At 43.6% G+C, this 20,798-nt stretch overlaps 2 protein-coding genes across 5 annotated transcripts in view; one reads left to right on the plus strand and one right to left on the minus strand.

Annotated features, from left to right (window-relative positions):
* Nucleotides 1–13,235, plus strand: part of LYST (lysosomal trafficking regulator) — a 135,309-nt gene extending 122,074 nt beyond the window's left edge. The window contains 8 exon segments of the mRNA XM_061559492.1: nucleotides 193–385; nucleotides 767–903; nucleotides 2,045–2,143; nucleotides 2,431–2,570; nucleotides 4,080–4,177; nucleotides 8,924–9,080; nucleotides 9,593–9,664; nucleotides 10,396–13,235. Of these exon segments, the coding sequence (XP_061415476.1) occupies nucleotides 193–385; nucleotides 767–903; nucleotides 2,045–2,143; nucleotides 2,431–2,570; nucleotides 4,080–4,177; nucleotides 8,924–9,080; nucleotides 9,593–9,664; nucleotides 10,396–10,531 (1,032 nt within the window). The 3' untranslated portion in view covers nucleotides 10,532–13,235.
* A 533-nt stretch (nucleotides 13,236–13,768) lies between these two features.
* Nucleotides 13,769–20,798, minus strand: part of LOC133347324 (guanine nucleotide-binding protein G(I)/G(S)/G(O) subunit gamma-2) — a 43,184-nt gene continuing 36,154 nt past the window's right edge. Inside the window, exons 1-3 of one of the 4 annotated variants that reach the window (XM_061559501.1) lie at nucleotides 19,948–20,059; nucleotides 18,547–18,676; nucleotides 13,774–15,551 (exon numbers count right to left, since the gene is read on the minus strand). In XM_061559501.1, coding sequence (XP_061415485.1) covers nucleotides 15,423–15,551; nucleotides 18,547–18,633 — 216 coding nt within the window. In that variant the 5' untranslated portion in view covers nucleotides 18,634–18,676; nucleotides 19,948–20,059 and the 3' untranslated portion in view covers nucleotides 13,774–15,422. Of the gene's footprint in view, nucleotides 15,552–18,546; nucleotides 18,677–19,500; nucleotides 19,806–19,947; nucleotides 20,060–20,798 lie in introns of those variants that run through there. The other 3 variants (XM_061559500.1, XM_061559503.1, XM_061559502.1) reach the window with 3 other exon arrangements.

Here is a 20,798-nt window from a genome sequence, read left to right on the forward strand (position 1 = left end):
TTATAACCAGGAGGATGGTATAACAACGGTATAGCGGAGCTCATAAACGTAGATTGGGGGGGGGGGGGGGAGGTATTTTCATCATGGAGGCAACAAAATACTCGGCAATCAGTCGAACGATGAAACACAGTTGTAGTCAAATTCACTGCCTGGCCTGGTTTTCAGTTTATGCCTTGCGCCCCCCACCCCCAGTCTCCGTTGCCGTGGATCAAGGGTCTGCGCTGGGGCGAGTACGTGGGCTCCCCGAGCTGCCCGGACCCCATGGTGTGCTTCAGCCAGCCGCACCCCGGCCAGCGCTTCGGCTCGCTGCTGGCCCTGCCGACACGCGTCGTCTGTGGCCTGGCGCCCAACTTCTGCCTCATGATGACGTACAGCAAAGAGCAAGGTGCGCCGAGCCGTTACCCGCAAGCGCACGCTGGCGCTTTAACTCACGCGCCGCCTTCGCGCGTTGACGTTTTATTGCAGAGATATTTCATTCGGGGGAGTACCGTTTGTTATTTTACAGGAAGCGCAACGGTTTTTTTGTCGGGAAGGTTGCTGTCACGCAGTCCTTTCCAAACCTCGTGGACCCGTTGCCAACAGCCTGCCGTGGCTGCTGGTAGCCGAATCGTGCCGCCCTCGTGCTCAAGTGTGGCAATTGTTTGTCATAGAGAGCAGCAGCCTCGCAGCCATGTTGCTGCTCACAGCCTTCTGGAGAGCTGGGCCCTACTCCGGTGGGTGCTCAGCCGCTGTAACGGATCCTCCTGATGTTGCCGCCCGTTCACAGGCGTTCGCAGCATGCACAACACGGACATCCACTGGTCGGCCATCTTGAGTTGGGGCTATGCAGACAACATCCTCCGTCTGAAGAGCAAACAGACCGAGCCTCCAGTCAGCTTCATACAATGCGACGCGGCTGATCAAGTGAGTAAAAAAAATGAGCACACGTGTGTGTGTGTGTGTGTTGCAACAGTGACCTGATTAATCCCAAGCGTACATGCATTGCATGGTATTTTCACCAGTGTTCTTTGTTTGTTTAACCCTGTCGTGTGACACACTCATATATTCTCATTTAAGCCACGGGTTGTGTGTGGCTTTAGGTGTTTCAGATTATCACCTGAGTTTTGTTATTTGTTTTCCTCTTCCACTATCCCGATACATAATAAACGTGTAGATTTACTGCTATATTTTTATACCTTATGCACAAATCGCTAGCTGCTACAACTCACCCCGCTTTATGTATTTGTATTATGCAAATATTCGTTTTAAATTACAACCTTGTACTCCCATGATGTGGAAGAGAAAATAGCATTGCACACAGCACATATTAAAAATGTAAATGACAAAACATCTAAACAGAGCACCCTCCAGAAAAATAATCTTAACGCTAAATGAGGCTTTTGTGGATAAGTAAAGAACATTATTATTATTTTATGTATTGAATGTTCAAAATACAAGTAGAGCTATTAGAGTGTAATATTGATCACGGCTGATGATCATTAGAACGTGCCCAAAGTCACAATTCAAGCCAAGAATGGGTGATTTTGTTTCATCTCTTTTTCCACCATCTAATTAAAACAAAATGTATACCTTATTTGTACTTTTTTATTTGCATATCATCTTGATCACGACACACCTTTTTTTTCTATGCCATTTGCACAGCTTTGTTCTTTAAAGCCTAAAGGTAACATTAGCATATCAGTCGTTTTGTTTCAGGTAAGGTCCCTTGAACTAAGAAGCTCTTTCTTAATGGTGACCCCGCCAAGGCAGCAAGCACATTACATGGGAAGAAAGGATTTACAGAGGTTGCAGAGAACCGAAGCAGGGGAATTTTATATGCACGAGGACCACTAATAATGAATTAAAGAATCGTGACAAATAACCAGAACTACGTGCAATGGAAATCACTGTGAAATGCATGCAATTTCCTTAATTGCAAATAATGTATGATTCAAGTGCACGGTTCATTGCATGTATCACAAGCATAAGAATCTGTTTTAATCGTGAATGGACTCGTCATTGCCATGCCTACCACAACCGGTGCCTCTGCCGTGCATCGTCCCAGGTGTCAAGTTGTGCGTGGGTCCCGGACGGCTGCCAGCTGTTCACAGGGAACCAGGAGGGAGTGGTGACTGCCTACGTCACTCGCTTCAGTGCAGCCACGGTAAGGTCCACCCTCGGCGTCCCACCCGACGTCTTTAGATAGTTTTGGTTTATCCACGAAACGAACTCACGACTTTCATTGCTTGATCTCCAAATTCTTATGTCGCCCGATTTCAGATGTTAGCCATGGCCGGAAATCGAACTCATGGTGCTGCGTTCATAGAGCAGTGCACTTAACCATTGCATAGCTTGTACGCAACACGCATTCACGGCAATGCAACCATTGCATGATACATTTGTTTCTGTGAACGCGCCCTGTTGGTTTACTTCTGTCCCTCTTCCCTGCAGCCGTCGGAGCTGGAAGTGGAGTCGTGTGTGCACCTATACGGCCACACGGACGCCGTGGCGCTGCTGCACGTGTGCAAGCCGTACAGCGTCCTCGTGAGCGCCAGCATCGATGGCACCTGCATCATCTGGGACCTCAACAGGTCACGTCGCACACCCGCATAGCACACGCTGCAACGACGAATGTCGCTCCACCACCTTCTGCTGACCTACGTTAGCCACTGCTGTGTAGCCATAGCAATGTGCCGAATGTGGATGTCAAGACGTACAATGCTGTCCATCCGCATTTCGGGTGTATCGTGGGGCTACGTTGTCAGCAGAGGGCAGTGCAGCAAAAAGCAAAAGGCATCGTTGTGCTGTACTATTCTGCAACGTCTACGCAGTCTGCATTCACCAACCCGCACTGGCCAGCAAGATGGTCAAATAACCCCCACAGTGCATACTCGGCCGTCCCTTGAGAAGAATGCTGATTTAATTGTGACCTTACCTCTTCATACATTTTGCATAGAAATGGATTTATTAAGATTATTGTTCGTCATCTTTTGGCACTCATTGTTAGAGTAGACGTTCAAATATATCTATTCTAGATTTTAAGCTTTCGTGACTGCAAGGATTCATATTCTTAGGTTTTTTCGGTAAAGTCACGTAGGTAAAAAATTTAAATAAAAATTAATAAAAGTAAAATAAAAATAAAATAAAAATCACGACGTTTCGGAGGCAACACAAGCTTCCATCTTCAGGTGGAACCGTCACAGCACGACTGCTGCATCAAGTAAGAGAAATTATATATATGCATCCTATTGTAAAATACATGCTGCCAGTCACGCATGGCAAGCGACCCATTCGCCACTTCATTTAAACATTCCTATTTATACCCAGTAGCTGGTGCATTGAGCTATTGACCCAACTACCTGAGTTCAGCTCCCACTCGCAGCGAGCGTCAGCGGCGAGTGACATGAACCATCCATTGGCCCACCCTTCACTAACCCACACTGACCATTTGTGGTAAAGTAAGGTCAGATAACCCCCTGCGACTAACACGGCAAGAGAAGACCTTTATCCAGCAGTGGATTATTTTAAGGGCTGTAAATTATTATTTGAATTATCATTATGCAAAGTCTACCCACCCACTACCCAGACCATATAAAATATATCATTTGTAAAAATAACCCCCTTATTATATTCTGAGGCCCGTTTCATAAAAAAAAATATGCACGCATTATTTTGGGCTACTGCTGAAAATACATCCATAAAAAATAGATAAAGTGAGATTTGGCTAATTGGTGTTGGAGTTGTGGGTCCCTTGAGGCTGTGACTAACTGGATGGCGCTGTCATGTTTCCTGAAGTCTTCGCTACAGCTTAATGAGTCGGTGCTGCACTCGTGATTCCCTAAGGTAGTAACTGCAGGTTTTGGTGCTGCCTTGCGTCCTTGAGGCTGCGACTGATGAGTTTGCTCCCTTATCGCCGCTTGTCCCTTGGGACCGTGACTAATGAGGAGCCATCGTCGCGGTTCCGTGCGGTCACGACTAACGGCTCCTTGTTGTCGTTGTGACGTGTCTCCGGGGCGGTGACTAACGAGTCGTCGTCGTTGCCGTGGCTCCCTGGGACCCCTGACTTAATGAGTTCGGTGTCGTTGCCGTGGTTTCCGCAGGCTGTGCTACGTCCAGAGCCTGACCGGACACAAGAGTCCTGTCATGGCCGTGTCGGCGAGCGAAACGACCGGCGACATCGCCACGGCCTGCAGCTCCGGTACGGCACGGTGCCGGATCCACCACGGTGCAGCAGCGAGCAACTACGCTGGAGTTTCACGCTTCATGCCACCCAAGAATCTCATAACGTAGAGGGGGTTTAGTCATCATAATACACCCCGCCCACTGCTGCTGCCGCCCCTTGAGTCTCGTCTTCATTTTATTTTTATTATAGTCATCGTCTCTCTGCTCGTGTAATAAGCTCAGCATCGTCCGCGTTTTCACGTCAACTCGTGTGCTCGCCCGGCAAGGGATGGGGCTAATGAATCGGCAAGCTCAGACGCACGCGGGCTCGAGTGTGCCAGATAACGCAATGGCAAACGTGTGTACGATCTGTGCCAGGAATAGCATTTGTCGTATACGAGTGACGCCTCCGAGGGATTTTGCACGTCTCTTGTGTGCTCAGTTGAACAAGAGGTCAGCCGTTTTTAAAAAGCGTTTGTAACTATACGGTTGTGTTGTCTACAGCAAAAGTATTTTTTCAAAAATTATCCATTAATATAGGTCGTGTCGGTGAGCATTTAAGCTATTTGTTCTCGCTGATCAGGGCAGGGAATACGGTGAATAATCACGTGTCATTTTTGTCGTTATCATCGACCTTCCTAAACAATTTGTGCACCACACAAACATTTCAAGATTAGTGCTTTGTTAAAAATTTAGGGGGGGAAAGTCAAATCCAGACGCAGCATTTCTTTCAATCAAAATCAACAATCTGCTCTCATTGTACATTCTGTGTTGTTCTTATTCAGTTTGTTTAGCCAGGAAAGTCTCATTGAGTCTCAAGACTTTTCTCAGGCCGATCCTGTTAAAACTTTCTCAAAAGGGGGGCGATGTTGTGATTTGTAATCCCAACTGAGTAACCTGGAGGTAAATTTGTGGCATTGGGATGTTTTTTTTTCCAAAAACAGACATCTCTTTTTTCTACTGTGGGGAGAAAACGGAGAACCCAGAGCAAATCCATGTAAAATAGGTGGGATAACACACAAATCAGAGTCGGATCAGATCAAAGCTCCACCGCCCTGCCGCCCAATATGTCGAAACAATATAGAAACACAACAATTTCTTAAAATAGCACCAGAGCTTTATGATTACGGAAGGAAAAAAAACCTCTCCTACAGAATGGACAAGAAAATGGTAGCTAAGTACTTGCGCGTATGTCAATCGCTGTCATTATGCGAGCCATTTGTGATTTTGTGGTGGGCAGCAGCTGCGTGTTAATGGCCTTGGTGTTTTAAATGCCATGGTACGCAAAAACCACGTTTTCCTCAAACACAAAACAAAGTTCCCTGCATCCTGGAAAGCGCATGCTGCGCGTCACGTGTTTTCATGAACATATGAATCCAATTGTCTTCCTTTCTGTTTGGCAGGGCTTTTGCATCAAGTTCAACATGTATTTGTGGTTACATGAGAGGCAATTCATTGCTCCTCTAATGCTGTCATGCCACGGAATGCATTTACAGCATAATGCCCATAATTCAGGATCAAAAGAAGAAAAGGGTCTGTGTTAGCCCCATTGTATGTTGTTTTTTTTCAGAAGGTAGCATACCCTGGGCCTAATCGCACACGCACATTGTTGTTCATTGGCTCTGCAATGGCTGCTTTGAGAGGCCAATAATTGCCCTGATTTCACACTAATAACCTCGTCCATCATGCCTATTTGACAATGCCACAAGGGACTTTATTGTAACCCAGAAGCCTTTATGCGACAGCGTATATCTCATTCGATTCTGCCTCTTTCACAATCTTAAGTTCTATATGCGTATGGTAACCTTGGTTTAATAAAAGGGCAACTTGCTGGTTATTGTGGGAAAATGCCGTTCAAATATTTAATGGTAAACGTTCGTATCTTCACGCAATTACAAACAGATCCGAGGTTTAAATATAATTTGATACAAGTAACTTATTAAATTATATATAAAACGTAATGTCGCTCCTGGGAAATTAGCAACATAACCATAAAAGAGAATGGAGTTGATTATGTTTTTATAAACAGTCTTTACAAAATACCATTATTATGGAGGTGCAGGTTTAAAATATTATATTGACTTCTGTGTATTTTACCATACGTAATAACTGTATTCAATGTTAATGGCATTTATTTACCCAGAAAAGCCTCCATGAGAATCAAGACTAGGAGAGTTCTGTAATAGGATGTTTGGCCAATATCATTAATGAGTATTTGGCATGTAGAAGGACAACCCATGCATACTAAGAGAGGATGACGCTCAAACATTACTCTACTGCCTTAGCCAGGCCATATCACACAGTCCAGGCCTATGCCACCTGGTGTTCTCACACAATCTCCCTTGGCAATGCTAATCAGGCTCAATCTCCTGCTTAGCTTTCGAGATCTGATGAGGGTTGCTTGCATGAAGAGTGATTTAGCCATATCCATTTGAAGCAATGCTTGTGGAATTTTTGAGCAATAAGTCTCAAAGCTTCCTGCTAGCTGTAATGCATCTTCTCCGCAGAGGGCCAAACGATGCACTATTTCACTTACACATTATTCATTTCATTTATTTCTTTCATCTTTTGTTCCCCGCAGTGGTCTTATTCCAACAGGCAATTATTTTTAATTGTAGTTCAACCATCTTTGCACGTGGAACTTCTGGGTAAAATCAATCTAGAATCCTTTCACGCAGTGTTTGTCAAACTCCAGTTGTCGAGACTCACCGAAGTCCGCCTTCCACGGTTACCAATCTTTGCTTTTAAAATACTAATTAAGTCGTGACACAACACATGCGCCTGATGAGTGATAGTCACGTCCCACGTGATATACCGAGAGCAGATCTTTTTTTTTAAAGCAGGCCATAGTGGGTGGCTCAGTTCAGATCACTGAGCTGACATATCCTGGGTTAAGATCCAGACAGTTGCGTTCGATTAAACTCGGTTCTCAAATGTACTGAGTTCACGGTTTTAACTCGGTCAACCAATGACTGTAAAAAAAAACCCCGCAATGTTACATTTTGTTTTGCACTTAATTTGAAAAAAATTCAAGCTCTAAAAACTAAATTAATGTAACTGCTGTGGGATGAACATTTATCGATCTGTACCTGACCCCGAGTGTGGATAAGAGGTAAGTTAAAAGAGATTTCAGAAGTATTTCTGTCATCTCGTTACACCTGACCCTTCTCTACCAGCAACAAACGGTACAGTTTTGCGATAATTGTGAATGAATTCTTTGTCGGGATAAAATTAGGCAAAGAGACGAATATAAAAAAAATCAAGAGAAGCAGACCATAGTGGGTTCACGAGGACTGGAGTTTGCGAAATGCTGCCTTAAAAAGTGCAATAAATTGGGATGCTGAATGGAGGAGTGGCTTGAGTAACGCTAAGTACTGGAGCTGCTGCTGTTGAGGTTCAGGGCCTGAACCTCTAGGTGGATGAGAGTTAGAAAAATAAAAACACTTAAGTTAGTATGAACAGTGTTTCCCTCTTAAAAAACCATGCTACACTTGGGAAATTGTACAGAAATCATTGGCAACAAACATAATCAGCAATGCTTGCCTCACCATTTTCCGTCATGAAATATGTAGGTGCCCAGGTTTGGACAAATGTAATCGCTGTCTCTCCCCTTGCGTGCAACTTGAATGGTAATTTACAATGAAATCACAGGGGTCACATATGAGCAGCCTGCGGTTGTGGCCTATCAAATGCACTTTTCAACAAACTCTGTTTTCATTGGCCAGACAGAACTCCCACCTTTTTGTTTGCCATTCCCGTACCAAATTGCGACAGTTAATGTGTTACCGGTGGCACTGTGCCCTGGAATTGCCCTCAGAGATCGAGGGCTGTGTCTGTATCTTGTTAATCAAGCCGTCAGCTATGGCCGTGTGGGAACAAATGAAAATGATCAGAAATGGACTTTGCGAGTTATTTTGACAAAATCTAGCTTCTAATAAATGTTTTGCATTTCCAAAGCCAATGTTTAATTTCCGTGGGTCACAACATGGAATGGAGTGTAATATGTTTCCTTCGTGCTCCTTAATGTCATTTGTATGAGGTGGAAACAGTCATGAATAATCAATAATTCTAATATTTTATTTATAACCAGCCAAGAACCAATTGAAACGTAATATCTCGGTCATGAAATATGAACATTAACATTTTGTTCAAGGTGATTACAGCAGAGTAAGCTACTCCGAACAATGTTGTCTCATTCCATTCCACACTGTTATGGACATAGTTCTGAAAGTTAATTTGATGATGGGACTTTGTAGGGGTAAATGTGCCACTTAATTCTTTTCCACCTATGATCAGATCACCCGGAACATGCCAAGTCTCATCAGAGCAGCTAAGCAAGGGTTGAGCCTGGATTGTGCTTGGATGGGTGACCACCATGCCCAAGGAAAGGGTGTAATAGGCATTATGGCCAGGGCAGTGCAGCAAATCCATTGAAATTCTTCCATAACCTTCAACAATCTGCTCTTACCAGTGTGGCGAAGTATGGTCACATATCCCTCACGGTCCCGCAGGACATAGGACAGGCCCTCATCCAGGCGTGATTTGTCAAAACGGACTATGCACAGACATGCCAAATACGTACCCGTCATTGCAACATATGTGGCTTACATACAAAAGAAGCAAAGCAAATTGTTGCTTTAAATATTGGTGGCCATTTTCTTTCCCCGGGCGTGGAGCAGTGGAGCACGGTGTGCAAATAATTGTGAAATTAAGATCTCCCCCCTTCCCCGCCCCCAGTCGTTCGTGGTTCTCACGTGAGGTGTTGTGTATTTTTCGACGACAGTCGGGGGTGGCAGTGACCTGCGGCTCTGGACGGTGAATGGTGACCTGATCGGCCACGTTCACTCTCCGGAGATGGTTCGCTCGTTGGCGTTCTCAAACCAGCCGGAGGGCACGTCTGTCAACGTGATTGCCGGAGGCCTCGAAACGGGAGTCGTCAGGTGATCGTCTTCGTGTCTCTATTTCTTCACCGGTGCCCGGGCGTGAGCCGACGGGCGCTCGTAATGCCGATCCTCAACCCTTTATAGATTTCTTCATGTAACATTTACAGGAACACAGCCTGGGGAAATGGACGATGTTATTTTACAATTCACACGAACCTGAGGAATTATCCTTTGCCCCATCCCCCACATCCCCCAACTCACATCGAGACGGGTTGATGATGTGACCAGCATCGGTTTGCCAAGTCTGAATATGCACAGCCAATGCATTCGGTTAGATTGGGTCTGTGCATGCAGACATCATAGCTCAGAGACAAGAAAAACAAATTGAACATAAAACTAATGCAACAATGTTATGAATGTTTGGCTGTACGCTGTGTGTTGTATAAGGGATTACTTTAATTTGATTGTTTCTAAAATTGTTATTGCCACATTCCAAATTAAGGTTTTTTGCTAGTACCATGCAGTAATCCTGATTCTGATGTTCCGCTATTTCTCTAAAACGTGTGTAGACTTTGGAGCACTTGGGATTTGAAACCAGTTCGGGAAATTGCATACCCCAAGTCTGGCCTAGCTGTTATCAGGTAAATACATCCACAAAACAAATATTTCCTAATGTACTTATTCTGTGACAGTAATCTTACAGTCCAGAGATGTTGGCTTGAGCCATGTGATGGCAAATAAAAATAAGTGTCTTATTTTTGGCATAAATGTGCTGATATCTGGATTACTAACAATTTCATGTACATCCCTTTTTCATTCACTGCCGGATGAGGGCCTATCTACCCTATCTGGCTTATGGGGGTTATTTGACCATTCTTCACGCTTGTCCATGCAGGTTGGGCGTTACCAACATTGAGACAAATTTCCAAGGTCATTGCAATCTGGCCCTTAGTCATTATTGATTTTACATCATTTTCTTAAATTGCGAAAAAAATACATTACAATGGCAAGTCACTTCTTTGCTGTAGCATAAAAATAAAATTGATTCTAAATAAATGTATATCAGGCATTTGAACGTAAATTTTAAAAAAATGTTTTTGTCTGCTTGTGCGGTGCCTTTAACTTTTCCCATTTAATGTCTGAACTCATTTATCATGCATAGCTCAACTGGGTTATCTGTGATTTATGTATGAGAATATCCCCAACAGAGTTCAGCAACTGACGTAAAAGAGCATCGCACCAGCAAGCACTCGTGTCCTTAATCAATCTGCCAAACCCATTGCATCCGGAGCAGTCGTGTACCGCCCTGACCTCACGTCACTTACTGTGATGTCGCTGTGGTGGTACTTGCTTCCCGCTTCTTGCCCCGCAGCCTGACATTCTCGTGCGATGGGCTACACCTCTTCACAGTGGACAGCGAGGGCAAAGTGGTCGCCTGGTGTCGCAGGGACCATGCCCGTTCAAAGCCGCCCCTCTTCTACTCGTTCCTGGGAAGCTTCTCAGCATAGCGGCCCACCGCCCGTTTCTTAAGAATATATCAAGTAACGAAAAAAAAAAGTGCCAAGCCTGTGGGGACATGATTTCTATCTTATATTCTCATTGATGTTCCAGGGATCCACCATCTGACGACTGTAAAAAAAACGTTCTTTGATGCCATTGACGGATACACGCACTTACCTTCATGCTGCTCGACAAGATGTTCCAGCCGCGTGTGCTCCATGCAAGTTGAATTTGAAATTAGAACCACAGGCGTTGTGGTTCGGAATTACTGCAAGGGGAGAGAAGTGTGTACCCTGTCGATGCCATCTGGGGCAATTAATTTCGCCAACATCGCGAGAAGCATGGCCTCTGACTTATTCTTGTGATGAAATACACTGCTCAAGCAGGGCAAGCCTGGGCTGGTCTTTATGCGTTATTTTTATATTCCACAGCCGATTATGTCACATGGCGTTACGAGCATTCATCCATTTTGAACAAAACAAGTTTTGATGTTTAATGTAACTTATCAACAATCAATTTGAGTGTGGACGCTTACCCTCAACATGTCCTTGACTGTAACCAACTCCACCCAGATTTGAAATGCAAACGTGCTTTGCTAAAAGGGTGCGCATGTGAAAATATATGAAGTCTTTGAGCTTGGAGAGATAAAAGCACTTCCAAACGAAAATGTTTACTGCCTTTTGCTGCCAACACGTGACACACCAAATGTAGAGGAGGTCAAAGAGTAATGACGTATCACCGTTGTGGACAGTCACAAAGTCTACGTTCAAGGAACAACATTGCTGGATTATTATTAGCTTCAACTCTGACTGGTTACATCTGGTATGCCTAGAATTCACGTATCCTCTTTGTTGCGTTATGTCCAACATGCAAATGGCCGGCTGCAGTCCCCTTACGACTGAAGAGTTTGCTTTGAACGGAATGCTGTGTTTGCCGCGCTCCTTTTATACGTTTTATACTGCCTGGCACGCTGCAATATCAAAACTCGTTTACGCCTAGCACTTGCATATCTGAGGAACACAACAACAAAACTACATTTTTGGGTCCTAACCCATTGGTTTCACTTCATAGACACATCATGACAAAATGTGATATGTCCACGTAGTATTAACATTTTGGTATGTAATCGTTTACCTTCAACGCGAAATGTTATCTACTTCACTTCCACAAACCTCACGTCCTTTTAAACAGAAACAAGGATTCATCTGTTTCGAGCTCATGAATACATTTAAAACCTTTGCTCTAATTATAATTTAAAGAAAAGTACATCCTCAGAAATGTTCCCCCTAATTTCACTAAAGGCAGTGCTAGTTGCTGAAAAACGAAAATACTGCAGTACTGTAACTCGATCAAAGTTTCGTGCTTTGTTTTATTGATTAATTGCTCACGTTAATTTAGCGGGGTAGAAAGCTGCAGATTTTGATCCAAAGGTTGCCGGCTTAAATTAAAAGCTCTGTACATTTTTATCTGTACAAGACACTCGGAGTTGTAAAGCCCTCCTGAAAGAGTCATGGGACTCGACAATGGCTTTTGCTGGAAGACTCAAAGACAGCGGCAGCAATGAAGGCTCAATGCATGTGTACTCGTATGACTGTAGTCTATAACAAAGCGAATGAAAGACAAGGACGACAAATGATTTGTGTACATTGACCTCCGTTTACTTTATAATTTACCTTCTTACTATGCAGTGCATGTAGCAAAATGGACATGGCATGTACAATTATGCATTGTTGTTATCTGCGTGTATTTATGTTCGTGTGTACGATTGGCGAGGTGGGGAAGCTGCTCCCGTTTATTTTCGTCGCCGTCGTCATCGACGTGAAAGTTGTCCTTGGCGATGCTGTTTCTTCGTTGTTTTCAAAAGGATCAAATGAATGATCGTCGAATGATGCTTGGGCTAAACGGAGCGAGGATAATAATACACTAGCGTAGACGACGGACCGGCATTACCAGCATGCGTTCGAGAACTATCTCTTGCGAGCACTGCCGCATTAAGAAGACGACACACTATTGCTGTTTTCGTCAAGGACTGCAGACTTGTTTTCAAGCAGACGAGAGTTGTTCGTTGATTTCTGTTCCAGCACACAGAGTTCCTCTGTGGTGGATATTGTATACATGTAAAGCTTAAAAATACCACTTTGATGGACCACTGTGTTATTTGTAAAGCATGCTGCAGACTTTGTAAATGTTGCAGGTAAAAGAGCTTATTCTTTTTTGCAAAATCAACAGTGTCACGGAGGGAGGGGGGAGAAGCGTGCAATTCGGTGCATGATGTGAACCGTACACGTCGCGTATGTCGATTTATTTTAATAACTTTTTTGCCGTTTCTATTACACTAACATGTCCCATTTTATTGTTTTCAGTTTATTGGTTCCCCTTTTTAACGAGCAGGAGCCAAGTGTTACCAAAAATTAAATGTAATGTATTTTTGTATGTTGCTTCAATGTTTACTGTGGAACGCAACAAAACGCAGGCTGCTGTGTAAGACCGTAAAAAATTGCTGCTGTAAATTCGGGACGTGGTTTTCTTCTTCTGCGAGTGGATGCGGGCGATGGGTGTAACATAAAGTCTGCGTTCCGACCACACGTTTAATGAGATGCACACTTTTAACGACATTTTCTACCAAACTATAGGACGATTTGCTGTATGTCTTTTTTTCTATGGGAAATGCAATGCTGTTGTGTAAAGTGTAGAATAAAAGTATACTGTCATAAAATGGTCTCGGTTTTCTGTGCTCTGGTTTTCCCACACGTTGTTTAACCACCGTACTGCCGGATATATGTAGAACTTCTTTTGCACCGTACGTATTAGCTAACCATGCTAATCCGAGTTACGGGGCGGGGGGGGGATACATTAAACACAAAAAGCAGGAAAAAACACTTCTGCGTCTTCCCTCGCACTGCTCGACTTGGGAATCTTCTCCGATCTATTTGAACTTTAATAGGACTGTACTGTTTGTTGCTGGCCAGTTGGCGTTTTGGGCCTGTGCTAAGGATAAAAAAAATCCGTAATAACGGTTTTTTTGGGGTTAGATTGCGTAAATATAAATGTCGTAAAACCCGCCACCACCCAACAGCCAATTCGTCCACTGTAGGCTGGTGGAACCAGTGGGATCCTACCAGTAAAACCAACATTTACAGTTCGAGTACCGTAACGTTTGAACTTTGTCACGGTAATTTGACCCCTCGTGCAAATGGTTCCATTTCAGTGCGTTGCGATTGGCACTGGTGGTAGGTATCGCTTTGTGTCGCTTTGATAACGTAACAATTTATGTGTGAAAAAAAGTCCACGTGAAATAGATTTCTGATTACACTTTTTATTATATATATACACAAGTTAATAAGATGTAGTAAACGTTCAATGACTAAAAGTTGTACAATTAAATATACAACACATCCTCATTTTGGGTACAATATCAAGCAGAGCAGATACATGTTGTGCGAAACAAACTAAAAGTCCACTTACGTCCACTATCAAGTGGCAAGAAAAGTGGCTATCAATGCACAATGAGTTTTTTGCTCTAGAATATTTTCATTTTATATGGGTTGATGGCATTTACTAAATCACCTGGAATTCAGCCGACTTTGTCGGATCTCTGAAGCTAGGCGATCACCATGCATATAACAGGCATTATTGTCTGTGGGTTGTAGGCAGTAGGTAATATGTCAATGCTCCACACCTTCACCGACCCGCACTGACCAGAATGGCAAATTATGATTAATATCCAGCAGCAGATTTACAAAGGGATGTGCATGTGTTGATTACTATATTTCAATTGCATATGTGATATTTAGGTCATGTAGTCACCTGCACTTTATTGAACAGGAAAAGGGGTTCAATCACGCGCCACGATGCTGTGTATAGAGTAAGTGTTTATCTTGCTATCAATGTTCATCCAATTAGAGGCAACCTATTGACAATGGAAGTATCAACCAAACAGGCTTTTTTCAGGATATACCATGATGGACATTTTATTTTGGGCAATACATTGCAAAGTCACAAATGGAATTCAAACCATAACGCCTGTAACAACGTTGATGGACAACTGCAGTGTACATTGGTGGAATATTATACGATGCGTGAAAGCTGCATCTTGGATAATTTTAAGTTTAGTACCAAAAGTTTATTTAAATTCAATGCTAAATTGACCCAGCTTAACAGGCATACGGTAGAAGACAAAAGTGAGGGTGCAGACCCAAATATTGTTACGAAGAAATTCACTTGCGTTTCTAAATCATTCTGCAAGTAAAATGCAAGTCTACCCATTCAGTGTTCAGTGTTTAGATGCATGCACATTTTAAATAATAAAAATTGTGAAAAGTATTTACATTGCCACCTTGTCAAATAAGATAATATATAGTTAATGGCAACATTTCAGTTACTGTAATTATAAAACTGCTATAGCGCAATGGACATAACAGTCACCTATCCTAAAAATATTGTCCATTCAGTCATGGAAAACAACCTTTTACCATTGCACCATTATCAAGTTTTACGCATTAGCTAGGCGAAAGGAGCTCTTCGTGAGCACCTGCAAAGGCGTACAAATCATAAAAAGGAAAGACTTCAGATAAGGGAGGGGGGGCGCGGCATATTTTTGTTTTTACACAAGCATTACCTAAAACATGTCTGCTATCACGACCGCTCGTCAAGCTGTTTCATTTCAGCCACAGGACGTCGGCTGTGGCCAGCTGGGTGGCTCTGCCCAGTAAGGCAGCCCCCCCCCCCCCCCTCATTCGACTCGTGCTTTGCTCTTTTTCTGCCTTCATTTTCCACCATTCTTGATGATCTCTGCGCCAGCGTTGCTGTAAAATGTAGCTGGGGGCTTCCAATTTTTTTCATTAACTTTTTTACTCTCTACTGTGTAGGTGTTTTTTTTCTTATTGTTTGGCACGCACTCTACAAGATGACACAAAAGAGTTTTTTTTCTCGAAATGGGTTTTCTGAGGCGGGGACGGGGCACAGCAGAGGATCGTCCTTGGCGTGGATTTCGCAGTAAGCCATCAGATCCGCTGCTGCTTTTGATACCTGCAAGGACAAAAGGGTTAGTGACAGCGGTGCATTACGGAGCATGTGGGCATAAAAAAGCAACATCCATTCACTGCAATATTGCAAAGAGGGTTAGTCGATTCTTATACCCACAATGCACACGTCAAATTGTGTGTGCACTGCAATGCATCGCCTAAAATATATATACTAGACTCCTGAATTGTGCACAGTTCATCAAATTATAAGGAGTGAACATTTTCAAGTTATGAAATATGGTTGTTCTGGAGGCCCTTTAATCCATGCACTTTCCCAGCATCTAATTACCACATTAGGTACAGTACTAATAAATATATATGGTGGTGACCATCAATAGCCGCATAACAAATGAAGAGTTTTCGAACTTTTACATACATCATCATGTTTAGAAATATAAAAATGTATTACATATGTACTCTCTGGCGATCTCCTAAACGTGTCTTAGTTGCACATTTTTTCCTCTCAGAAATTATCTGATAAGTCTAAACTCCGACAACCTAAGTTGTTGGTACAAAAGCATCAACATTTTTCTGGAAATACAAGCTTCCGGTAATAGGCGCCCACAGTATACCGACTGGTTGCATAAATTGTGGCCAACTGAGCAAGAGTGACAATACTTCACGAGCTTGTTGAGCCCTAAACGCATCAAACATAAGCGACAATAATCGTCACATCAAGTTGTGTTACTTTTTAAGACCTGTAACAGATCAAAATCAGCCAGTAATAATTGATGTTGTATTTTGACAAAGTATGAGAATATTAAACGTGGTTGCGTTAAAACGGCAATACACTCATAAATCAAGAGCAATTATTTACTATTTTTAATTTTCCCTCAAACTAGGACCCCATATGATACAGACACTGTCCTTGTCACCCCCCCCCCGCCCACCTCCTACGCATTTCCCATGAATATGCTAAATTCCTCTTGATATGCACATTCTTTTTGTTAAGGCGCTCTTCTTGCACCTCCAACCCAGCTTATGTATAAGCTCCTAGCTTGGTCAGTGTCTCATTCTTCACCTGAAGACGGCTGCTTGCGTTGTAGCCGAAACGTCGTGAGAATTATTTTATTTTATTATGTTTTATTTTTATTATTTTATTACTTCCCTTCTACGTGACTTTACCGAAAGAACCAAGAAGAAGAAGACTGTCCTTGTCTCTAAGATCGCCAGTTCACCAGCGTTGGTTCAAGCAAGCCTGCTGATGAGACACTGAATTCCGAAACTGCTCCAGAGTTTGCTTTTCTTAAAACATTTCTGCTGAAATGATGCACTCTCAAATGGCCGTGCGGCTGATGGGTTGCATAAGAAATACATTAACTTTTTATGTGGAGAGACGAATATGTGACAAGAGATGTACTGTCTGCTTATTTATTTTGCCATACGATACATTATTTAAATTAAGAGCCGAATATGAGATTGGTCGAATTTTATTTCAACTTTTTCACGAAAGTTTTGGCAAACCAGAGCGCTGCATAAACAATTCATTCAGCTTCTTAACAAATACAGATGTTTGCCACAGTTCCTCAATGTTCTTGGCCATGGTAATATTCAATTACAGATCAATCTTATTTGATTTGTAATTGAATGGCTATATTCTTGGAAGTCAGGCCGATTGATAACACTGTAACAATAATAAATGTTCCTGGGTAGTAAGTGTTATTTCCTAATTGCTTATGCCTCAAAAGTACAGAAAATGGCTATTATTCCCCACAAACTTTGCTTTTGTGTGACCAGGACAGTGATATTTAAAAATGTACCTATTTTCAATGAGAAAACCGGCGAATTTGTGTCTTTTCGTTCACATACAGTCAGAAAAAAACATGAATCAAAATTAACATGTATTTATACTCCATATCACTCTTCTATCGCTCCTACCATGGTCACTGTACTGGTGAAATTTCCTCATTCATTCCTTTACCCGTGTCAAGGACTCGTTCTACCCGACTGACTGGCTGATTCATCTAATCCACACCGTGCTCAACCACCACATTGCAGGTCATAACACTTATCTTTCTGCTTCTTCCCTGGCACTGCCAGACGAAGGAATGTTTCCACCTGCACCATATCTGTTTTTCCCCAAGGTATTTCAACCTTGCTCAATACAATCATGTGTGAACTATTCTGTTGCAATATTAATAGTGCTGTTTAGCATTTTGGGCATTTAGACCTGCACTCGGTAGTAGTACTTTAAAAATATATATAGATACATTTTTAAACCAAGAAAAATACAATCCGCTGTTAATTAGCGGATTTGAGAAGATATTTTAAGCTGAATAAGTGTATGACTTAATTGCTGTAATTATATTTGGTATGCACTGTGCACACATTTTCCTGAGCTGAGAAATTAATTTACTACATTACTTAAATAAACAAACTGTATTGGTAGAAATAACATCCCGAATGTTTGTCGGCAAAACTATCTTCAGCTGCTCCGCGTTTTTTTTTCCTGCATCATGAAGGCTCCGACTGGTATTTGGAGTGGGATACGCACGTTATAAACAATAAACTCAACTTGTTTTATCCAGGATAGCCACACTGAGTCATAGGACTCTTTTTCTCAGGACGGTCCTGCTACATTGGGGCTTTTATCTTAAAATGTTTTCAGCCAATTAATGATGAGTTGTGTCGATTCATACAAGTGGCACCCACACCACAGTTAGTTGATCAAGCAGCTCGCGTGTGGGTAGGGCTAAGGGTAGCTCCCAAATCTTCCGAGAGGTCTGGCCAGCGCCAAAAAAGTAGGCCAAATACTCTCTAGAGGGGGCCTCTCTCTAGAGCTGAGCGCCCTTCTCGCCAGCAATAACGCGAGTGAGATATCTGATGGCTTTGCCGCACCTTTAAATTCGTCCGTCGTCTTCCGTGGACTGGAAACAACAACAACAACCCCCAACGCAATGGAACTCAATCGAGCTGTGGGCACTGAAAAGCTTGCAAGCAGAATATTTCCCGAAGCGACCCAACGAACAACCGAGCCTCTCCTGCCAACGCCCTCGCACCTTAATTCTGTCCATGTTCGCCTCCAGCTTCAGCTGTTCCACCGCTTTCCGCGCCTGCGCTATGCTGGCGGTGTTGTTGGCTGCCATCGTCACCTCCTCCCCAAGACCTCTTCTTCTCGTCTCTCTCTTTCTGTGTGTGCACAGAGAGAGAGAGCAGTGTTGGTGAGTGACACAGCGAGGTTCACGCTGATGGGTTCTTCTGTAGCATCACAATGCAACACTGCAACACAGTTAGCCGGCTGCTGTCCGTTGCAGGCGTCACTCGTTACAGACACGAGACATTTTTTTGTCTGTTTATTCGAAGCAATTCGAGAGTGAACACGAGTAGGGCATTGACGACACCGCGTCCTCCTCTTCTTGTGTTTGAAACGTGACTCTGCTGCTGCTGCTGTGTAAATAAAAGGCAGTTTGGCCAGTCTGGGTCGAACTTTTGAGTCCTGCTGCTGCTGCATCTTCATCTTACTTCACACACATTTGCCTTTTTTGTTTAGAAAAAAAGAGCACAACTCTTTACCGCACCTGCGTTTGAGCACGGTTGGCTACGTACGGTGCGAAAGAAGTTCAACATTACGTGTATATACTGTACAGGGTGGTCCAAATGTCTTGTGACCCCCCCCCTGCTCCACATTTAATTCTCTAAAACTTAAAATTTTTAAAGGTTTATTTAAAACAGAAGTTAATATGCAAAGGTGGGGGGGGGGTGTTAGGGGTCAATTAATTGGGGGGTCACAAGACATCTGGGCCAACCTTTTTAATTGGCGCCCATCTAAACCTCCTGACAGGTTTATCTGTTAAAAAAAAAGGCACGCACTGTACAGCTGTACAGATCATCACCTGCGGCACATCGCCACCACAAACAAAACACCTGACGCTAAAGTTGCCAAAACAGTGCAACACAACATCACAACGACAACGACGACAACAATAACCCGTTCGACCATTTCCTTTACTCACCTTTTGCAACCGATAAGAGGCAGATCACGGGATGGCCCAACAATAGTAATACAGCACTCTGTTCTAAATATATAGACGAGCAAGCGGGCGTTTTGTTTAAATCCAACTTTGCTCGTTCACGTATCGTGGTAAAGTCTGAATCTAAGTTGACTCTTTGTATTATAACAACACTAACTCCGTTCCCCTCTCCTCTTGCGTTCACACTCTGTGAATGAAGCGCCCAAGGTGAGAGTTGAGACAGCCGGTCTCGGAACAAACAAGACCATCAGCAACCTGTAACTAAGCCCCCTCTGAATGTCACCTCCTGTTGCATAATAAACGCGGCGCCGTCCAAAGGTCGTTCGCCAGCAAACGTGTCTTCAATGTCCCTTTCACAGACCGCGACGTTCATGCGGAGATAGTAAAATTTAACGGCGAATACGTTCTGCGGTGTAAATATCTCAATACCCTGGTGGGCCTCGTGGTGTGTGAGCTTGCTGTGCAGTCCACGCCTGCCTCGCCTCGTTTCTCAATCTTCCCGTGTCGTCGTTGCCTCCACTGTGTGTGTAAGGACCTTGTGTTTTTCACCCCAAACTTCCTCTCTTGGGCACACGAGAAGGTCACAGGTTAGCCACGACTGTGCAATAACCTTTGCACACATGACGATTTTCCATCAAGACTTTAGTGATGAATTGTCTAGAATCTAGATGGTCATATGCTGAACTATCATGCAATGTGCGAACAGCTCACTGAGTATGTGAACTCAGTAAACCTCAGTTCGATTCCCTGACATGGCAATGCGTTACAAACCCCGTCTCTCTCTCTCTCTTTGCTCTGAATTTTTCTGGATGGGTTAAGTGAACATCGGACAACATCGGTGACACCGATGGTTTGGTTGCGATGAGGCGATGTTTTGACATCGACGGCGGTCCCTCCGATGTCGGCACATCGATGTTGCACTGTCGACGGTTTTGTGTTCTTCACGCCAGAAAGAAAGCCCCGCCGAGTCGTCTAGGTAAGGACACTTCATTGTTCCAGTAACCAATACCAACACCCGCCATTCGCCACTAAGCGAAGTCACCACGGCGCCTGTGCCAGGCTAGGTGCACTTTGAGGCCACGTGAAGTGTCGAAGGCTCGCTGACAGGTCACGGGACAGATCCAGGTGCCATGGGTTGGCTGACTGAGATCACCAGCTGTGCCCCCTACTGTGCGAACTTGCTGTGTTTTAGCCGCCCCAGCGCTCCGCTCATTGTTGTGAGCGTCGCTCTTCTGCCCTCCGTTGTTGCTGGAGGGCGACTGCCTCCAACTGCCCAGTAG

The sequence above is a fragment of the Lethenteron reissneri genome, chromosome 25, assembly GCF_015708825.2.
Source record: "Lethenteron reissneri isolate LAM-NWPU_2019-01 chromosome 25, ASM1570882v1, whole genome shotgun sequence".
In the NCBI taxonomy this organism is placed as follows: Eukaryota; Metazoa; Chordata; class Hyperoartia; order Petromyzontiformes; family Petromyzontidae; genus Lethenteron; species Lethenteron reissneri.